Below are 20594 nucleotides of genomic sequence, written 5' to 3' on the forward strand. Positions count from 1 at the left end.
TAGAAATAAAAAAAGAAAGAAACTAGAAATCAATGGCAAAAGACATCATAGAAACTTTGTAACCACATGGAAGTTAAATGGTACATTCAAATAATCAGTGGGTCACAGATAAAGAAGAAATCAGGCAGTTCCTGCAATCAAATAATAATGCCAGTCCAGTATACCAGATCCTATATGACACAGTGAAAGCAGTTCTAAGAAGGAATTTATCATAGTGAATTCTCACATTAGGAAAATAGAGCAAACTCAAATAACCTAATGATGCACCTCAAGGTCCTAGAAAATCAAGAACAATCCAAACCCAGAGCCAGTGCAAGGAAGGAAATTATAAACATCAGCACATAAATCAATGAAATTGAGACAAAAATATAAAGGATTAATGAATCCAAGAGTTGGCTCTTTGAAAGAGTAAACAAAATAGATAAACTTTTAACAGTCTTACCAAAATAAAGAAGAGACCCTAATTCATACAGTTAGAAATGAAAAAGGTCAAATTGCAACAGATTCTGCTAAAATTCAGAAGATCAACAGTAACTTCTTTGAGAAACTGTACTCTAATAAAGTGGAAAATATAGAAGAAATGAACAGATTCCTAGATACATATGAATTACCAAAGTTGAACCAAAAAGATATAAAAATTTTGAATAATCCAACATCAGTCAATGAAACTAAAGAAGTAAAAAACAAAAAACAAAAACTACCAATGAAAGCCCAGGTCCTGACAGACCTACTGTTGACTTCTAGGAGAACTTTAGAGAAGATCTAACACCAGTGCTCCTCAAACTCTTCATGAAATTAGAAGGGAAGCAATACTCCCAAAGTCATTCCTGGAAGCAAGCATTACGCTGATTCTAAAACCAAGAAAGAACCCATACAAAAAAGACAGGTACCTAAGCCTAGTCCCTTTAATGATCACAGGTGCAAAAAGTCTCAGTAAGATACGGCCAAGCACAGTGTAGCAGACCATCAAAAAGATCATGCAGCCCAATCAAGAGGAGCAGGAACACTTCATCAAATACACATGAATAAATTAATACACCACATAAACAGAAGCAAGGACAAAAGTCACATGGTCATTTCAATAGACAAAGAAAAAGCACTTGACAAAACCCAACATCCATTCCTGATTTTTAAAAAACCCTGAAGAAAATATAAGAGATCTTTATCTCAACCTGATAAAAGACTTATTACAAACCAATGGCCCACATCATACTGAATGGAGATAAACTTAAAGCTTTCCTCTAAAATCAGGACTGAGACAAGGATATCTGCTATCACTACGCCTGTTCAATATAATTCTTGAAACATTAGTTAAAGCAATTAGATAAGAGAAAGAAATAAGAGGGATACAGATAGGAGAAGAAGAAGTTAAATCACCATTATTTGCAGATAACATGATCCTCTACATAGAAGACACCAAAAACCACACCAAAAGACTCCTAGAATTAATAACTAAATTTAATAGCATAGTCAGATACAAGGTCAATATTCAAAATCAATAATGTTCCTGTACACCAACAACAAACTCAGAGATAAATTAGGGAAATAGTGCCTTTTACAATGGTATATAAAAAAGAGACAATTAGGACTTAACCTACCAAGGAACTGAAAGACCTTTACAATGAAAACTGTAGTACTCTGAAAAAAGGAGATAGAAGAGGTCAGAAAATGGAAAGATATCTCTTGTTCCTGGATAGACTATATAGTCAAAATGGCCCATACTTCTCAAACTGTTTTATAGATTTAACACAATCTAAATCAAAAAGGCCAATAGCATTTCTCACAGAACTAGACAAAGCAATCTTAAAATTCAAATGAAACCAGAAAGAGACAGCAATAGCAAAAGCAACTCTAGACAACAGGGCAAGGCAGAGGGAATCACATCACTAGATTTCAAGTTATACTACAAAGCTACAATGATAAAAACAGCATGGTACTAGCAAAACACAAAACAACTGGAGCCGAGAAGTCATACAACAAAGACCAGGGCTGTCCTGAAAAGCACCATAGTCATCCTCGGCGACACGGAGGCCCTGAGCTCCTCCGACGATAAGCACAGTCGGGTACATGCCAGGAAGCCAGCATGACAAGTTCATCCTGGAGACCAAGCAGTACACGTCTTCCCCTCTGGAGCCAGGAAGCAGTGCTCAATGTGAGGACCAGAGCTTCTCCAGGAGAACCAACGGCTCAAACAGCAACTTGTAAGAGAACCCACAACACCTCAATGCAACAACACAATAATGCCTTAACGTCTCAACCCTCAACACCTCCCTTCTTCTCCACCTATTTATCCTGGCAACTTTCCTCAGGTGGAGCATCCTCCCTCAGTGCCATGCTGTTGTAATCCAGCTGGCATTAAGCTGACCACCAGTTCTTAATCCATAACATCATCAAACAACAACAACAAATGCTATCACAATCACAAAGTTCCTATATAGCAAAAAGCCCACCATGAGGAAAGAGATAATGGGGGAAAATCCGCCAGCTACTCCTCAAAGGACTAACAGCTATAATATATAAAGAACTAAAAATAATCAGACCCTCCCAAATTCAAGGATCCAAGCAAAAAGTGAGCATACGAAAAACATAGATGCTTCTCAGATGAAAAAATATAAACAAGCAATAAATACATGAAAAAAATTCAACATCACTGGCCATTCAAGAAATGCCAATTAAGCCAACAGAGATTCCCTCTTACTTCAGAAAGAGTAACAATCATCAAAAAATCAACTAATAAGAAATGCTGGAGAGGCCACAGGGAAAATGAACACTTCTTCATGGTTGAGTGTGTGATAAAATCATAGAAATCAATGCAGAGATTCCTCAAAAAAGCAAAAGTACAAATTCCATTTGCTACAGGTGTTCCCCCTCCAGATATCTCCCCCTCCAGATACCATGGTGATAAGTTTATACAGGTTTATAGCAGCACAACTCATAATAGCTAAATCTAGGAATCATCTTATATATCCAGCAGCAGATGAATGGGTAAAATGTATTTACACATGGTGGAGTACTAGTCTGTCATAAGGAAGGACAAACTTGAGCTATGGTGGGAAGATGGCCTCACCTTGAGACCATAATGTCACGTGAAGTACATCAGACACACAAGCTTAAATATCATGTTTCCTCTTATATGAAAAACTCAACATATTAAGAGCAAAATAAAAACAGATAAGGGGAGAAAAAAGTTATTGTAATCCACTATGAGCAATATATCTGAAAGTATACCTTGATTTAATATAACTGTCTTAAATGTTTTATATGGTTTTTGGCCTGTCAGTCTGGCTGTTAATCTGTATGTGTAATTAACTTTGTAAGGACTTCTAAGATAAATAAATGAATCTGATGCTAGCCAAATACAAAGGCAGGTGGAAGAGAGAAGGAAAAAGAAAGAATTAAGATGTGCCATGTATAGGTACCAACTCTGCACGTAATCATTATGTTCTGCAAAAATGTGCTAAGAAAAAAGTTAAAGACATTTAAAAAGTAAATAAAATGGTATAGCCACTTTGGAAAACAGATTGGCTGTTCTTCAAAATGTTAAACACAGAATTATCATGTGACTCTGTAATTCCAATCGTAAATATACTACAATTGTATATAAAATTGAAAACATACAAGAACCTGTACAGGAAATGTTCGTAGGAGTATGTTATACATTATAGCCAAATATTGGAAACAACCCCAAATGTCTATAACTGATGAATGGATAATCAAAATGTGTTATATTCAAGTAATGAAATATCTATCCAGACTTAAGGAATGAAGCACTTATCTTGCTGTCACACAGGTGAACCTTCAAAACATGCTTCATTTGCCATGCCAGCCTGCTTGGAGCCACTGGACTGTGAACTAAAACCTCTACAAACTGTAAGCTAAACAGAACTTTCCTCTTTAAAAAAAAATTATGCTAATGAACAAAAAGCAAGATACTGAGTAGCTCATGGCCTTCTGTGCCCACAACAACTCAGCAACTTGTCATCCCAGATCCCTGCCTGCATCCCTAAGTTGTTTCTTGCTCTCTCCTGCAGTGTGCCGTGATCCAGGCAGGAGACTGGAACCCGCTGCAGGGGTCTTCAATAGTTTGAATCCATTTATATGAAATGTCCAGAACAAGCAAATCCATAGAGACAGAAAACAGATTAGCAGTTGCTAGGGATTTGGGGTTGGGGCAGAATGAATGACTGCCAGTGGGTGTGGGGTTTTTTCTAGGACGAAATGTTCTGCAGCTAGAGGTGATAGTTACACAACTCTGGGAATACACTAAGCCCCACTAAATTTTACACTGCAAAAGGGAGAATTCTGGGGTGGCATGTCCCTGTAATTGCAGCACTTGGGCAGTGAAACAGGAGGATCACCATGAGTTCAAGGCCAGCTTGAACTACACAGCGAGACCCTGTCTCAAAGAAGCAAAACAAATAACCAAAAAGGAGGATTTTATGGTATAAGAATTCTATCCTGATAAAGCTGTTTTCCTGTAAGAAATACTTAGACCTGGGAATGTATCTTAGTGGTAAAGCACCTACCTAGCAGGTGCCAGCCCCTGAATTTATCCCCAGCACAGAAAAGAGGAAAAGCTTGGGGCTGGGGATTTAGCTCAGCAGCATAAGTGCCTGCCTTACAAGCAGGCAGTCGTGAGTTCGATCCCTGGTACCAGTAAAAACGAAAAAGACCAAAAAAAAAAAAAAAAAGAGGAAAAGCTCAAATGTTTAAGTGCATCATTGTATTTTCATTTTTTAAAAAAATCTCCTGTGCTGCGGTGTGGCAGACTGCGGCCCTTCCAGGGGGAGAACCACCAGTGTCTCCTGAGATCCTCGCCATGTTGGAACTTAGGACGCTGGGAAACCAAGCAAGCAGCCTGCCTCCCTGTAAGCAATAGTGAACCTCCTGGTGCACGGCCTAGAGTCAAACATCCCACTTCCCCTGTCCCCCATTAGCAAATGGGAACCAGAAATCTGAGCATCTCCTGGGAGGTTGACCATAGCAAATAAGGGGATTTCCTTCTACCATCTCTTTGAAGGCAAATATTACTGTTTTGCTTTATTCTGATTAATGGTACTGCTCTATTCAATATTATGTTTTGATAGGTTCTATAATATTCTGTATTTCATTTTATTTTGATATACGTGATTGAAAGAACAACTATTGTGAAGATAACGAGATATACTGTGATACCTATTACTGTTATCCCGGTAACCTGCTGTGAAGTTCCATATCAATTTCACTACACTGTCTCAGTTGGCTTTATTCTGTCTTGTTCTGTTGTATTTTACTACTTTAAAAAAAAAAAAAAGTAAAAATAAAATAAAATAAAATGGAGAAAAAAAATCTCCTGATTGGTTTTCAGAGGATACCAAGTGTCCACATATGCCTTTCTGCTTTAGCCAAAACTTACGTATTGCTCAGAGACTGCCATGAAGCAGCCCAGCCCAGCTCACTCTTCCAGTCCTAATCTCTCCTTGCTGTATTTATTCAGCATTAACTGTCATCTGCGTTCTCATGTGAGACTGAATGCAAGCATGGAGGCAACAGTATTAGATTAGGAGCCAGAAAAATCAGGGCCACACTAATAAACCTCATGACCTCAACAAAACAAACTCTTGAGCCTGTTTCCTCATGTGCACAGTGAAAATGTTTCTTAGGCTTTTTTTTTTTTTTTTTTTTTTTTTGTACCAGGGATCAAACTCAGGACCTCCCGCTCGCCAGGCAGGTGCTTAAGCTGCTGAACTAAAATTCTGGCCCTCTTTTAGGTGTATGAGAAGACAAAAATAGTTCTTTTGTCAGGTATGCCCATACCCCTCAAAATGAGTATCATCAAAATCACCTGCTAATTTTCTTTATATGCAAAGCACTGGCTAAAATAAAATTATTTATTGCCTTTAACATAAAAATTGACGTTAAGAGAAAATTCGCTCCCCAAGACCAAGTGCTGAGGATTGTATGAATAGTAGCTGTTAGGGCGAAAGATGGCTTCTGGCCCTTGAGGGAGACCACCAAGACTTTTTGTCTGGAGGAAGAGATGGTTTAGCCTCTGCGGCTCAGGGTGGTGCCCAGGTGGGACGCCTGAGCCAGTGCGAAGGTGGGGATGACCAGCGTGCCTGAAGGGGGAACCTTTCTGTGCTGCGGGCAATGCCTGGCCAGCAGAAGAGCAAAGAGAAGCTGGGGTGTAGTGCAAGTGCCCCAAATGTGCGTGGCGTGTGTGAAGCTCGCTGTTTGGTCCCTAGCACAGAAACAAGCAAAATGTATATATTCTGACAAGAACCACATATAAAATTTCCATTTTCTAATAGCTACATTACAAAAAATAAAAACAACAGCTAATATTTAAATATATTTATTTCAACATATCTAACATAGTATGTCAATCCCAAAATTACTAATAACATAGTTCACCATTTTTTGCTGTGCTATTGTCTAAAAATACAGTGTGGGTTGTACGTGTTTCGATTTGGATTTTAAAATTTGAAGAGTGAAACAGTCCTACCCAAGCGGTAAGTTTGTGTTTACATTTCACACCGCTTCCGTTTTAACATTTACATTAGTTTAAAAAATAGGTAAACATTGGAATTGAGTCCCGGGCAGGCAGCGCTGAGCGGCTGTCCACCCAGACCTCCCGGGCTCCGGGCTCAGCCCCTGCGCCTGGCCCTGTCCGGGGGGCAAAGGCCAGGACTGCAGAGCCCCTTTAGACCTTGGGGGCCACCTGGCTCGGAAACCTTTGCAGGGTGCCGTAAGCCTCACCTGGCGCAGCTGCCTCCAGCTAGGAGTCGGAGCCCTGGTGTGTTTGGGTCTGGTGAGTATTTCCAGTCCAGCAGTTGAGAGTGGAGCCTCCATCCTGCATTTGCAGAGGTGCCTCCGACCGCTGGGCCACAGCGCCGCATTCTGCGCTTTCGGGGGCTGAGCACCCCGGCGGGCCGCAGCCGGCTAATTCTCGGAGGACTTCGGGCCGGGGCCTCAGCCCTGCACTGCGCCCCGAGGTCGCATCCGGAGCCCCGCTCGCCCGCAGCGCCCTTCTGCGCGCCCCTGCGGGTGGCAACAACACAAACATCCCGGGGTCGCGGGATGAGGACGCGGCGCCAGAAAGCAGAGAGGCCGAGGGATCAGGGGCCCCAGAAGGACGCGGGGAGCTGGCGCCAGCACCTGCGCCCCGCCTTGCAGCCTCGCCCGCGTGCGTGGGGGGGGGGGCATCGCCGGCCGATGCGCCTGCGCGAGGGGGTGGGCGCCGCGGGGTCCCTCCTGTCCCGGTGGAGGCCACCTCGAGGTCGTGGGAACCCAGGGGACCTGTTAGGGCGCTGAAGACAGGCTTTCACTTATGACGCCTGCTTCAGGCTGGGCGTGGGGCGCATGCCTGGAAACCACCCCCCCCACCCACCCCCCACCCCCCACCCCCGGCACCCTGGAAAGCCCAGGCCGGGTAACGCAGCAATTTAGGGAGACCCTGTCAAAAAAATAAATAAATAAATAAATAAAGGTCAGGTATGTAGTGCAGTGTGAAGGCCTCATGCCATGCACAATCCCCCGTATGGGGTGGAGTGGGATGCGGGGTGGGGTGAGGGAATGTGTGTGTGCGTGCGCGCGCTCACTATCTAAGGCCTATGTAAGGTGTGAAGTGTAATGGAAAATAAAGACCCGTAAACCCACTACCCAGCATCCCCCTGTGTCCAGCTGTGGGCCTCCTTTTCCCATCTTGCACCCTACGGCTGTCCTAAATGCTAAATATTACTTTATTATCTTTTAAAGACAGTTGCAGTAGTGCTCTGTATAACCCCTCTAAACATCATATTAATTTCACTTGTTTGAGAACTTTGCAAAAATGGTGTCGGTTAGGTTCAAACCCAAGAGAAATGCAATCCAATGTCAGTGCTGCTGTCCAAGAAGCTGAAAAGTGGAAGCAGCCCCGGGGCCCAGCAACTGCTGAATGGAAAACAAAACCGGCCCGGCATACCCCAGTGTGGGATAAGATTTGGTGATGAGAGAGGCATGGTGTTTCGATACATCCTGCAGCACGTCCTGAGGCTCAGAAACCCTTCAAGCTGCATCAAAATCAGTGTCGCTCAAACTTGGACTTGTCCCTTCGGGCTCAAGTGCAGGGAGAGCCTTTGTCACCCTGAATCTCATTATTCACCTCAGGAAAGCATACTGACAGAAGCAGCCCGGCTGGATTTGGTCTTTGTCTCCTGCGCTCATTTACAAGCCGCTGTGGGCTGAGGATGTAGCTCCGTGTTTGCACAGCACGTATAGGATCCTAGTTTTGGTTCTCAGCACTAGTAATTCTATTACTACTAATGAAAACAGCAATAATGCCTGCGTCTTGGTCCCTTCTTTTCCCTACAAACATTTATTACTCCCCAAGTTACACCTCTCCGTTCTCAATGCCTTCTCTGAAAAAGGTTATGTTGATAACGGGTACACTGTGATTGCCCCTCTGAATTTGTAGTTTATTGTCAGTTGATCCCCACTTTCCTTTCTTGTGGGGGAATCTCAAAAACCCAGTGTCACCAGGTCATGCAGAGCACACTACCATCCTAGCCACTGGGTAGGCTGAGACAGGATTGTGAGTTTGAGGCCAGCCCGGGCAACACCGTGAGATCCTCATCTCAAACAAAACAAAAACAAAATCATAATGCTGGGCCTGGTGGTGCAGGCCTGTAATTTAATTATTGTGGGAGGCTGAGACAGGAGAACCGTAGCAAGTTTGAGACCAGCCTGGGCTACAAAGTGAGCTCCAGGCCAGTCTGAACTGCATAGTGAGACTCTGTCTCAGAAAGACAAAATAACATTAATAATATCAAATAAAATAAAGTAATAATTTAAAAAAATAAAAATGCACTGAGGATGTAGCTTAGAGCAAAAGCTCTGGATTCAGTCCCTAGTATTGCCAGAAACAAAAACACCCCCCAACATACGTGGTGTATAAGTACATTTACATAAAATGTCCAAAAAACTAAAGTTTATATAAGTGGTTGTTTGAGCTGTGAGTGGGAATGGGGAACAACTTAAAATAGGCGTGGGGTTTATTTAGGGAGTGACAGAATTACTAAAATTAGATAGTGATGGAAGTCAGTGATAGTTGCATAATTATCTAGTAATCACTGAATCACACAAAATGAGCAAATTTTACAAAAATTATCTTTAAAGTTTTTTTTAAATGTATTATTTTAGGATTTTCTGATACTTCTTGTTTTCCTCTGACAATTATGTGTTTGAGGCTTCATTGCACCACGGCAAAGAGCAGTGTCTTACCCATTTTCATAACTCTGAAAGGTCTATCATGTGATCATACCATGAATGACTATCTCCAGTCCCTTGTGACTCCACATTCCGGTCACTTCTTGTTTTCACTATTACAACACAGTTTTCTGGAATCATTTTGAATGTGTCTCTTGGGGTACACAAGTAATAACATGTCTGTTGATTAGAATAGCAAGGTACCAGGATTCATATACTGTGTGTCTCTTTTTCATTTACTTTTTGTTCTCCTCCCCTCCCCTTCCTATCCTTTAGTGATTGCTATTCTACTCGCTTGTTGGATGAGATTCATTTTTGCAGCTTCTCCAAATGAACGAGAACAATCAATATTGCCTTTTTGTGTATGGATTATTTCACTTAACATAATGATCTTTAGTTCATTCACTTTGCCACAAATGACAGAATTTCATTCTTTTATATGGCTGGGTAATATTCCGTTATATATATTATATATACATTATATATATATATATAATACTATATATATTACATTCTTTTATCTGTTGATAGAAACTTGTTTGATTCTATGTTTTGGCTGTTGTGAATAGTGCTACAATAAACACAGGAATATACGACTTCCTTGATATAATGATTTCATTTTTCTTGGCTATGTATCAGTAGTTGGATTGGCACATTATACGGTAATTCTATTTTTAGTTAGATTGGTTGCAGTACTGGGGATCGAAATTAAAGCCTTTACACCAAGCTATAGCTTCAGATTTTTTTCCCCCAAGACAGTCTCACCAATTTGTTAGGTGAGTTCAAATTTGCAATCCTTCTGTCTTGACCTCCCAAAGTGCTGGAGTTATACTTATTTTTAATTTTATTTTTTTGGTGCTGAGGACTGAACTCAAGGCCTTATGCTTACCTGGCAAGTATCCTGACACTGAGCTATATACCTTTGCTCATTTTTCAGTTGGGTTATTTGTTTTTCTGCTGTTATTTGTACTTTGGATATTATAGTATATGTTCTTTGGATTAATCCTTTGTGATAATAAACTGTAAATAGATTGTAAACATTCTGCAGGTTGTTTTTTTCACACTGTTGTCTCCACTGCTGTGAAGAAGCTTTTTAATTTGGTATGATCCTATTTGACTATTTTTATTTTTTGTGTCTGTGCTTTGGGCATCTTATCCAAAATACCTTCATTTACACCAGTGTCTCAAAGTGTTCTGTGTCTTCCTCCAGTAGTTCCAAGGTTTGAGTTCTTATACTCAGGTCTCTGATCCATTTTTGAGTTGATATTTGTATATGCCAAGAGGTAGGATGCTAGCTTTATTGTTTTTTTTTGTAGCAAGAATCGAACTCATGACCTCACTCTTGTGAGGCACGCGCAGTGCCCCTGAGCAATATCCCCAGCCGTCTAGCTTCCGTTGTCCGCTGGTCAGTTTCCTTGGCATGATTACTGAAAAGATGGCCTTTTCTTCAGTTTGTTTCCTTGCTGCATTTGCTGAAAATCAGTTGGCTGTATGTTTGTGGATTAATTTCTGGGTTCTCAATTGGCTCATTGCTATTTTTTGGTAATTCGTTTTTATTGTAAATATCTTACAAAAGTATTATTCTCCAAATAGATTTGAAACAAAAACAAAAACAAAACTTGGGGCTGGGGATTTAGCTCAGCAGTTTAAGTACCTGCCTGGCAAGCACAAGTTTGTGAGTTTGATCCCCGGTACCCCCCCCCCAAAAAAAAGGCAAAGAAAAAACAAACACAAAACTGGTCCTTCGCTATAGCTTGGGAAGTACTATTCCAGGGAAGTACTATTGCATGTAACATTGCTGGGTCAAAGGCCTGTGGAGTTCATAGACAGATAAACATTTGAGGGTATCCAAGGGTCATTTTATTTTCTAAATTAGGTACACAGCTAGGTGGGGTGGTGCGCCCCTGTAATCTCAGCACTCAGGAGGATGAGGCTAGAAGACCCCCAGGAGTTTGAGGCCACCTTGGGCATAAAAACAAAGAACAGTCAAGCAAATTGTACTTTAGAGGCTGGAGGTAAAGCTCAGTGGCTAAGTGCATGCTTAGTATGTGTCTGTCCCTGGGCTCGATCGTTGGCCCTAAAAATAAAAACAAGGATTCATAGAAGTAAAATAGTCATGTAGCAGGGCCTCCCATGAAATTGTCTTTTGCTCTCCTGCTCTTCTCTAATCCTTTTGGTAGAGAAGCCCCACCAAGTGATTAAATCTTTCTTTACCAAATCCAGAACATCAGGTGACCCGTGACCTTCGTAATCTCCTCCTCAGTGCTTAGTTCTATGGTAAGGAGCATGTACTATGTTATCAGCTAACATGAAGCTTGAAACTAAACTGCAGAAAAACAATGAGTCTGAGAAGAAAATGCAGGAAGTAGCCGCTGCACACCAAGGTCCACTGCAAGTTGTGACTGGACACTGCCCCAGAGGATGGTAGCTTTCCTGCCCACTATCTCATAGTCCCTCATTTTCCTCTCCATAAAAGCTCTTTGAGTTCCCAAATCCCATGGAAAGGGCTTTGTGACAGAGTCCGGAGCAGGCTTTTCGAATAAAGTCACCTCCCTTGCCTGAGCCTCCTGTTTGCAGCCTAGTCGGTGCTGTGAAGTGGGCAGCCTGTGACACAGTCCTGACCTCCTGTGCGGACAGGGGACAGGCATGTTACTCCCTCAGAGCATGAATTTATCTTTTCTCCTGGGACATCAGGGACTTAAAGCCGTTTTTGCTATGAAGCATGAGTGTTCACTTGACCTTACAGATGCCAGATGCCCAACATGGGTAACTAAAGGCAGAAACAAAGCTTGAAATTTATTTTCCAGGCACCAGGTCTGAGATAATGATTGTTGTGGTCAGGGTTTACAGGGAAAGGGTTTAATACATGATACATAATTAATAGGATTATTTTATAATATTTTCCCAGAGAGTCAAATGCAGAAGAACGCAGGAAATTTGGCCACACAGCAGAGACTTAAAGAATCCAACCTAGGGCTTGGATCCTGTGGCAATGTCCAGCTGAAGACCTAGAGCCCATGACAATGTCTCATGCAAGTCTCCCTCAAGGATCTGTGCTGGGAAGGTCCAAAGGTCAGTAGTGGAAGCTAGAAAGTGCGTCAGCAGGATGAAGGATCTGTGCCAGCAGCCTGAGGAATCTGCACTGGAGTCAGGAAGTGATGCACAAGGTAAGGGCCAGAGCTCCCTAAAGAGAACTACAGCCACCTCAGTGACAGCAAGGATCTCTGCTGAGAACAGCCATGCTCATACCAGAAAAGCCAGTGTGATAAGCTTCTCCAGAAGGATCAACACACAGGATCATCCCCTCCAATTCTGCTTTAATGCTGCTGACAACAATTCTTCGGTGGGCCTTCCACACCCAGCATCATGCTGATTCAGTTCAGCTGAGTCTTACAAGTTGACCATTAGTTAATCCACCATAATGACCAACTAACCCCACTCTACCAGCTAATCCTTGAAAACTGGCCACCTGCTTTTGCAGGTGGCTGATCTGAACCCTTATATCAGAGTGTGCCCCCTCCAGCTACCTGACCTAGAGTTTCTCCTATCTTGCCTCTGACTTTCCAGTGACAGTATTTTCTATAATTTTGTGCTTCTGTTTTAATTCCATATCTACCAAAGCAAGGGCTCGTGCTGGCCATTGACAGCCCCACCTCTGCTTGTGGTACCAGCCTGCTGATCTGTACCCCTGACTGGACATAAGAGTTCTCACACTGCCCCACGTCTCCCCCAGTGCTTACCATTACCCTAGTTTTAAAATATTGCCAGTTTAGGAGGTATAACGTTTATTCACTTATAGCTAATGAAGTTAAATATCTTTTCATATATTTATGGGGCACTTGTGCTTTTTCTATTCTTGTTTGTTTTCTTTGCCTGCTTTTCTTTTTCTAATTGACTCATGAGAGTTCTTTGTACATTCTTTTTTTTTTTTTTTTTTTTTTGTCTTTTTCATTTTTATCGGTACCAGGGATCGAACTCAGACTGCCTGCTTGCAACACAGGCGCTTATGCCGCTGAGCTAAATCCCCAGCCCCTCTTTGTACATTCTTGATATTAATCCTGAGATATGTTGCAGAAGCCAGAGCACTGTGGTAGATACCTATAATTCCAGTTACTTGGGAGGCTGGGGCAGGAGGGTTGAAAATTCAAGGCCAGGGGGCTGGAGGTTTAGCTCAGCGGCATAAGCACCTGCCTTAAAAAGCAGGCAGTCGTGAGTTCGATCCCCAGTACCAATAAAAACGAAAAAGCCAAAAAAAAAAAAAAAAAAGAAAAGAAAATTCAAGGCCAGCCTGAGAATTCAGAGTCTGTCTCAAAATAAAGTGATAAAAATTTAGGATTGTAGCTCAGTAGTAGAACATTTGCCTTAGCATATGTGAAGCCCTGGATTCAATAGGGAATGTCACAAAAACCAAAAATATGCTGCAGATATCATTCTCAGTTTGTAAATTGTCATGTGAATTTCTCTTTTGTTTTGTTGTTGTTGTTCTTGGTATTGGGATCAAACTCATGATTGTGCACTTGCAAGGCAGGCGCTTATGCTGCTGAGCTAAATCCCTGGCACCCTGCTTTTGTTTTTGAGACAGTCTTCACTTTGCAGTTCAGGCTGGACTTGCATTCACTGTATATCCCAGGCTGGCTTCAATTCCACCGTGCTCCTTGTCCCTCCTGAGTGCTAGGACTGCAGCCATCATGCTGGGATACTTTGGTTTTGTTTTGTGTTTAGTTTTGTTTTCCAGTCTTGGGCATTGAACCCAGGGCTTCTCACTGAGCTACACCCCCAGCTCAGCTACACCCCCAGGATTGCCACAAATCCAAGGCCAGCCTTCACAGCATCAATGCCAGCATAGTGAACCCACACTGACCAAAAAAAAAAAAAAAAAAAAAAGCCTAAAACTATGTCCTGCCGCAGTGAAGGGTTCTCTAGCCCCCAGTGCACTCTGCCCTGCAGCAGTGAAGGGTTCCCTGGCCCCTAGTGCACTCTGCCCTGCAGCAGTGAAGGGTTCCCTGGCCCCCAGTGCACTCTGCCCTGCAGCAGTGAAGGGTTCCCTGGCCCCCAGTGCACTCTGCCCTGCAGCAGTGAAGGGTTCCCTGGCCCCAAGTGCCTCTGCCTATGGAGCATCAGGCCCCATCTCCCATGATGCAGTGGGAATAGGACGTGTGCTTCCTTGGTCCAGGCCCAAGACCTAGCCCAGCTCTGCCACAGTTGTGGACAATGACAAGACATCTCTACTTCCCGGGACAAGAACATTTGAGTAATATTTGAGTCACATCTGTCCTTTACTCTACTGCCTAATCTGGCCTGGTCTTCATTAAAAAGTCTCCCCTCCTGTCCTCCATTCACTTGCTCCTTCACACTTCCGCAGGTACCCAGGAGAGCAGGCATTGTGTTCATGTCCCCCAAGACACAGCATGACAGTGGGGAGCAGGGGCCAGCTGGCCTGACTTCCAGACTCCCCAGGTCTAGCAGTGTTGCTAGGCTGAGCCCTGAGGTGAGTTAGCAGCTCATCAAGCCTGTACTTTGGGATGCATTTCAAGCAGAAAGAACGGGAGAGCTCCTGAGTGCTCAGCACAGGTGGAGCAGGAAGCAGGGCTCAGCTGCAGGCATCTTGGCCCCCTCCCCATGGCAGCAAAGATGACTGAACATAAGTACAAAGGCCAGGACACCAGAGAGGCAGTGGCAGATGACAGTTGTGGGCTCAGGATTGTGTGGAGGGTGGACTGGCACCAGAAAGCACCCACAAAAGGGGTGGGTGGGGGAGGGAAGAGGAGGAGGAGCTGTCATCATGGGGTGGTGACATCTTTCCTTACTGGGGAACTTGTTAGAACAGGCCTAGGGGTAGCTGGCAGCAGAAACAGGATGATCCCCTGGGACAGGTGAGCCTCTGGCCTCCAGGTGAGGGTTCTTTGTCATGAAGAGGGGCCCCTCTATTCTAGCTTGGTCTTCTTCCTGCAGCCACTGAGATCCTTCATCTTTTTTCTGCCTGCTCCCTTTCTCTTGAGATGCTGCTGCCCGGGTATCCATCCCAGAGAACTTTCCAGAAGGTGTTGAACCCCCACCCCCATAAAGAACCAAAGATCCAAAACCTGACCCAGGAACCCTGAAGATGGCTACTAGGTCCTGCTTCAGAGGCAGGCCTAGAAGTGTATTTGCCACTGATAGGATTTTTGGTGCAATTAGAAGACAAAATATAAAGTAAAAGTGGCCTTTAAGGATGCAGAGAGAATCCCACAACCACTGGGTTCTGGCTTTTTCTGCCGGACACATGATGTGGGGGGCATACATATTGCTTTGGTCTGGGTGTTGCCTAAAGGGGCATTGTTGATGCTCAAGTAGCACCACAGGTAAATTGCCTAGAAAAGGACCTCAAGGTCTTGTAATCCACAAATGAGCCCCCCAGAGCCCAACCTTGAGTTCAAAAATGGGCAAGACATGTTTTTGAAAAGCAGCGCTGATTTATTTTATCCTGGGCCCAGCAACACAGTGCAGTTGGAGTTTGCAAGAGCTGTGTGTTCCCCTCAAAACTTGCAGCCTTTTTGTAAATATCACAATCTACAAAGTAAGGGGTTACGGGCATGGATCAGAAAATCTGCTAAGGAAATTTTTCCCTTAGCAGATGACAGAGAAGTCTAGCAGTAATTAACAATCCTTTGTCAGCTTATTTTAGCACCACATCTGTTATTTGTAGAGGGCAACAATGGTTAACATATCAATTAGGTTAGGTTCCCAGGGACTTACAATTCTTTACAGAGGGAAGCATTGATTAACATATCAAATAGGTCACCCAAAGGGGGAAAAAACGCATACAGAACAGTACGGTGGTATTACAGGTACTTTGGTCATACAAACATAAGCTCTTTTTGCTAGTGTACATGGCCCCATGTCTCACTGCTGTAGTGTCCTATCTAGGGCAAAATCCTTTCATTCCCGTCTTTTTATTGTTAGGAACAGGGTGAAGTTTTTCTCTCTTACTATTTTCTGCTGAAAGGGGGCGCCGTATTGGGGTTTAGGAGGGTTGATGGGATGATGGTTGATGCCCATGCAGAAGCTGGTGCCAGGTGTTTTAACCAGGACAACTTTATCATTAGTGAATGCCTGCACGTTAGACTAGAAAAATAAAGAGACAAGGTGCTAAGAGGAGGCAGGCCACTATCATATTTAAGGACCCAGGTGAGGTGGAAGGAAAAGTGCCTTTGATTTAGATATGTCATTTTATCAGGACCACGGTGAGGTAGAATCATTACCACAGTGAGATAGGATTCTGAAAAACCAAGTGTGGGGTTAGGAGGAGTGAAGTTATGAGAGGTGATTATACCCCAATCTAAAAGGGTAAAAGTTAAGAGTGTAGGTAGGTAGGGCTTTTCTCTGGTCCAGGAGTTGAGCTGGAAAGAATTAGAGGGATGGGGCAGGCCGAGGCTGCGTCTCTATAAGGAAGGTAAGAGCTTAGGCCTTTAGGGATCTCACGTTTGACTAAACAACTGAGGGTAGAGAGAACTAAGACAGTTGTCATGTAGAATATGAAGATGATCTGCATGATGTTGGAGTCTTTAGGAAAGACTGTTAAGAGTCCTGCTGTAAAAAAGATAATTAATAGAATGTAAGAAATTAAGAACCAAATTGGATAACAAAACTTGACTTAGCCTGAGACTTGTGGCTGTGAGGCCTTAGTGAGATGGAGATGGGTGGGCGACAGAAGATGAGATGACCACTCAGGATGGTTAGATTTAGGGCTGGGAGGGCACCGCTTAGCCTGAGTGATGTGAAACCAGGATGGGAGTCCAGCAACTTTGACTGCTGTTGGGGTTGCCAAGAAGACCAGATAGGGCCCACTCCACCTTGGTTGTAGTCCTTGGGATGATTTCCTGTAACAGAACTTTAGTAATATATCAGCAATCTCCCTGGTTGGGGGAAAGGCTTTTATCTATACTGAAACAGTACAAACAAGGTGAGAAGATATTTGCGAGTTTTGTGGCAGGGCATGTGTGTAAAAATCTATCTGCTAGTCTTGACTAGGGTTGTATTTGACAAATTGATGAACAGGAAAGGAAGGGGTAGGGGTGCTATGTGTCCCTAAGGAGTTTGTACTATAGAGATGACAGGTGTAAGCTTTTGAGATCTCAGAGTGTCTGGGTCAATTTGCAAAAACACAGTAATTTTTAAAAGGCATTTTTAAGATCTATGACTGTAAAGTGAGTGGTGGAGGGAGGGATATGAGAGAACATGGTATAAGGGTTTGGCACCACTGGATGGATTGGGGTAATAGCACTATTGATTATCCTAAGGTCCTGTACCAGACAATAGGACCCATCAGGCCTGAGTATCGGGAGAATGGGAGTATTATAGGGTGAATGGATAGGTTTAAGAAAACCATTGTTTAAAAGGTGCTTAAATCCCTGTAAATGTTTGGAAGCTATGGGATATAGGGGAAACACAAGGAAAAATTGAAGGATCTCTGAGACAAATTAAAATAGGCATGGCATGGGCAGCGCAGTGGGATTTAGAGGTATCTCAAACTATGGGATGGACCAGAGAAGAAGCGAGTCTGGAACCTGCATGCAATAGGCCCTGTCCTCAAAGGCTGCATATGTTGGCCATCAACACCCACTATAGATCCTGCGGACTTAATATAGTGGCCTGAAAACTCAGGAAGAACACTCTACATGGCCTTTATGTCCACAAGTATAGAGAATGTCTTGCCTGAGACCTCTGGTGGGACTTGGGGCTCTGAGAAGGACACCTTAATGGGGACTGTGAGCCCTGAGCCCCGTCAATCTTTAGCAGCAAGTCCAAGTAGATCTGTTAGCAATGAATCTGGTAGTGATGGCGTTTCCTGTGAGGGCTAGGAATTAGAGGATGGCTTACCCACTCTCTGGCAGCTAGGACAGCCGCTCTTCCAGTGGCCCTGGGGCAAGGCCCCAAAGGAACGCCAGGATTGGTGCACTCTCCTGCCCAATGTCCTTCCTTGCTGCACTTGAAGCATGGTCCAGGAGGGGCTCAGGCAGCTCCACCTTGTGTCAGTTTGCCTGTCTCAGAGCTCCAAGCGTGACTGCTAAAAGATCAGATTGTTATTTTTTATCTCTGTTGTTGAAAACATGAAAAGCCATATTAAGAAGGTCTTCCTGTGGGGTTTAAGGGCCAAGTTGAGCCTTTTGACCTAAAGATGAAGAGTTTCTGCCAACTTGCTGCCATTGTGATAAAAGCATAAATAAAAGATCAGGTTTTTGGTTTGATAGCCTTTTGGAGGCCAAGAGCACCAAGGTTATGAACCAGGCACCCCAGAGGAGTGTTTTTTTGGGGAACAGGAAGTGGCCCCCATGACCGAATTATAGGTGAGCTGATAGAACATCTTTGGCTCGGGAAGTAAGAGCTGTGGCTCCCCCCAAGGAAAGTGGAAGCTGTCCTGGGTCACACCTGTCAAAAGAGGTCATCCCCAGTTTTGTAGGTGTGACACCGAACATGTCTCCTCACCCGTTCTCTTTGGCCTGGTCACCAAAGAGTGACCAGGTGGGGTCGTAGTGAACAAAAATGTCAGTCTTGGGGCTGGGGATTTAGCTCAGCACATAAGTGCCTGCCTTGCAAGCAGGCGGTCGTGAGTTCGATTCCTGGTATCGATGAAAAGTTAAAAAAAAAAAAAAAAAAAAAAAAAAAAAAGCAAAAATGTCAGTCTTGCTTCAAGCCGTGCAGCCTAAGGAGCGTAAAAACTGGTATCCCTGTTCGGGATGGCAGGATGGGTTTTCCTTAGCAAACTTGCTAAGGAATGTTTTTTGTTTCAAAAAAAAAACCTCCCAGACTGGCAGCTCACTGGTGTGGAGTGAGAAGGTTGCTGTTTCATGCAGATAAGTGGCAACAATCCCAGAGGGAGAAAAAGGTGTTTCGGAGTGGTCCCAGGCAGGGGGACTCAAACTGGGAGGGATTCCCAGGAGCCACTCACTCTGCCTTTCCTGGTCGGGGAACCAACTGATACGATTTTGGCATAATTAGAAGACAGAAAATATAAAGTAAAAATGGCCTTTACTTCAAGGATGTGGAGAGAATCCCATGACCACTGGGGTCTGGCTTTTTCTGCCAGACACGTGGTGTGGTGGGCATACATATAGCTTTGGTCTGGGGTGATGCATAAGGGGCATTGCTGACGCCCATGCAGCCCATTGGAATTCATCATTTCACGCCATAGGTAAATTACCTAGGGCGGGGAAAATGACCTCAAGGTAAACATCCCTTGGTCCAGCCTCTCACTGCTGTGGTGTCCTATCTAGGGCAAAGTCCTTTAGCCACCACCTTCCTGTTTCTCTACCACTAGCCATCTCTCCATTAGTGGGTACCAGGTCCTGCCTGCTGAGCTAGGGGTCCAAGTGCTTTACACATACTACTCATTTAAACTTCTTAGCAAGCCTGAGAGTTAGACGCCAGTTATTTGCCATTTTACAGATGAGGAAAACAGCATTCAGAGATCACGCTGCTTAGTGAGTTGACCAAGTCCTCATGGCGTAAAGCCCAAAATGCAGTGGGACAGGGGCCCCTTGAGCCTCATCCCATCCACCCTCCTCCTTGCAGACAGTGAGGCTGGCTTGATGTTAAGGGACAGTGCCAAATGTCATCCTTTTTTTCTCCCCTTACTCCATTACTGGGAGTCAAACTCAGGGCCTTGGGCACCGGGGTAAGCACTCCTAACACAGATGCGTCCCCAGCCCATGTCACACTCTAGACTCAGAAGGTTCTTACCATTCATTATCAAATTGTAAACCTGTGTCTCCTGGTTTTGCCTCTAGTGAAGTTGAAATTCCCTCTCCTGCTTATCTTTAAGTGGACAGGGACAAGGATACCACCTCTCTGGGGTGCTGTGTGACCTTTCCACAGTACTTAGCTCCTCCAAGTCATCCTCTGTACACCTCTTAAAACTGTGCCTCTTGCTCTCCAGTGCCCCCATCTCCCCTTCAGAACCTCCTCCTGTCACACTGAGACCCCTCCTCTGGCCTCCTGTAGTCTGTTTTCCCTGTGACAGTGAGAATGCTCATTCTAAACTCCTCTCTGATCCTTCTCAAAAACCAGACTGGGGATGCAGCTCAGTGGTGCAGCACTGGCCTAGCATGTGTGAGGCATGGGCACCACAAAACCAAATATAAAACCAAACCCTTCCCTGGTCTCATTACCTGGGAATAAGATCCACAGTCCTGGCTGTGGGGTGCAAAGTCCTTGTTGATGTGGGCCCTGACTCCTCCATGCCTCCAGATCTTTTCCTACTGCCTGTTACTGCTTCTCACGGGCCAGCTCGCTAGCAGGATGACCCTGATATGTTCCACGGTCAACAATAAAGAAAGGAAAGATACAAGAGTCTTAAGATACGTATGAGACCAATCAGCACAGATCAGTCA

General features: G+C 43.9%; 2 protein-coding genes across 3 annotated transcripts in view; one reads left to right on the forward strand and one right to left on the reverse strand.

Annotated features, from left to right (window-relative positions):
• Nucleotides 1-7111, reverse strand: part of LOC100715217 (angiotensin-converting enzyme) — a 41903-nt gene extending 34792 nt beyond the window's left edge. Inside the window, exon 1 of the mRNA XM_063242116.1 lies at nt 6739-7111. Within this exon, the coding sequence (XP_063098186.1) occupies nt 6739-6831 (93 nt within the window). The 5' untranslated portion in view covers nt 6832-7111. The remainder of the gene's footprint in view (nt 1-6738) is intronic.
• Nucleotides 6597-20594, forward strand: part of LOC100733585 (transmembrane ascorbate-dependent reductase CYB561) — a 32419-nt gene continuing 18421 nt past the window's right edge. Inside the window, exons 1-2 of one of the 2 annotated variants that reach the window (XM_063242118.1) lie at nt 6597-6790; nt 12134-12392. The gene's annotated coding sequence lies outside the window, so the exon portion shown is untranslated. The remainder of the gene's footprint in view (nt 6791-12133; nt 12393-20594) is intronic. The other variant, XM_013148365.3, reaches the window with a different exon arrangement.

This window comes from Cavia porcellus, unplaced genomic scaffold (genome assembly GCF_034190915.1).
Source record: "Cavia porcellus strain 051 isolate PalLab524CR breed Dunkin Hartley unplaced genomic scaffold, mCavPor4.1 scaffold_32, whole genome shotgun sequence".
Lineage (NCBI taxonomy): Eukaryota > Metazoa > Chordata > Mammalia > Rodentia > Caviidae > Cavia > Cavia porcellus.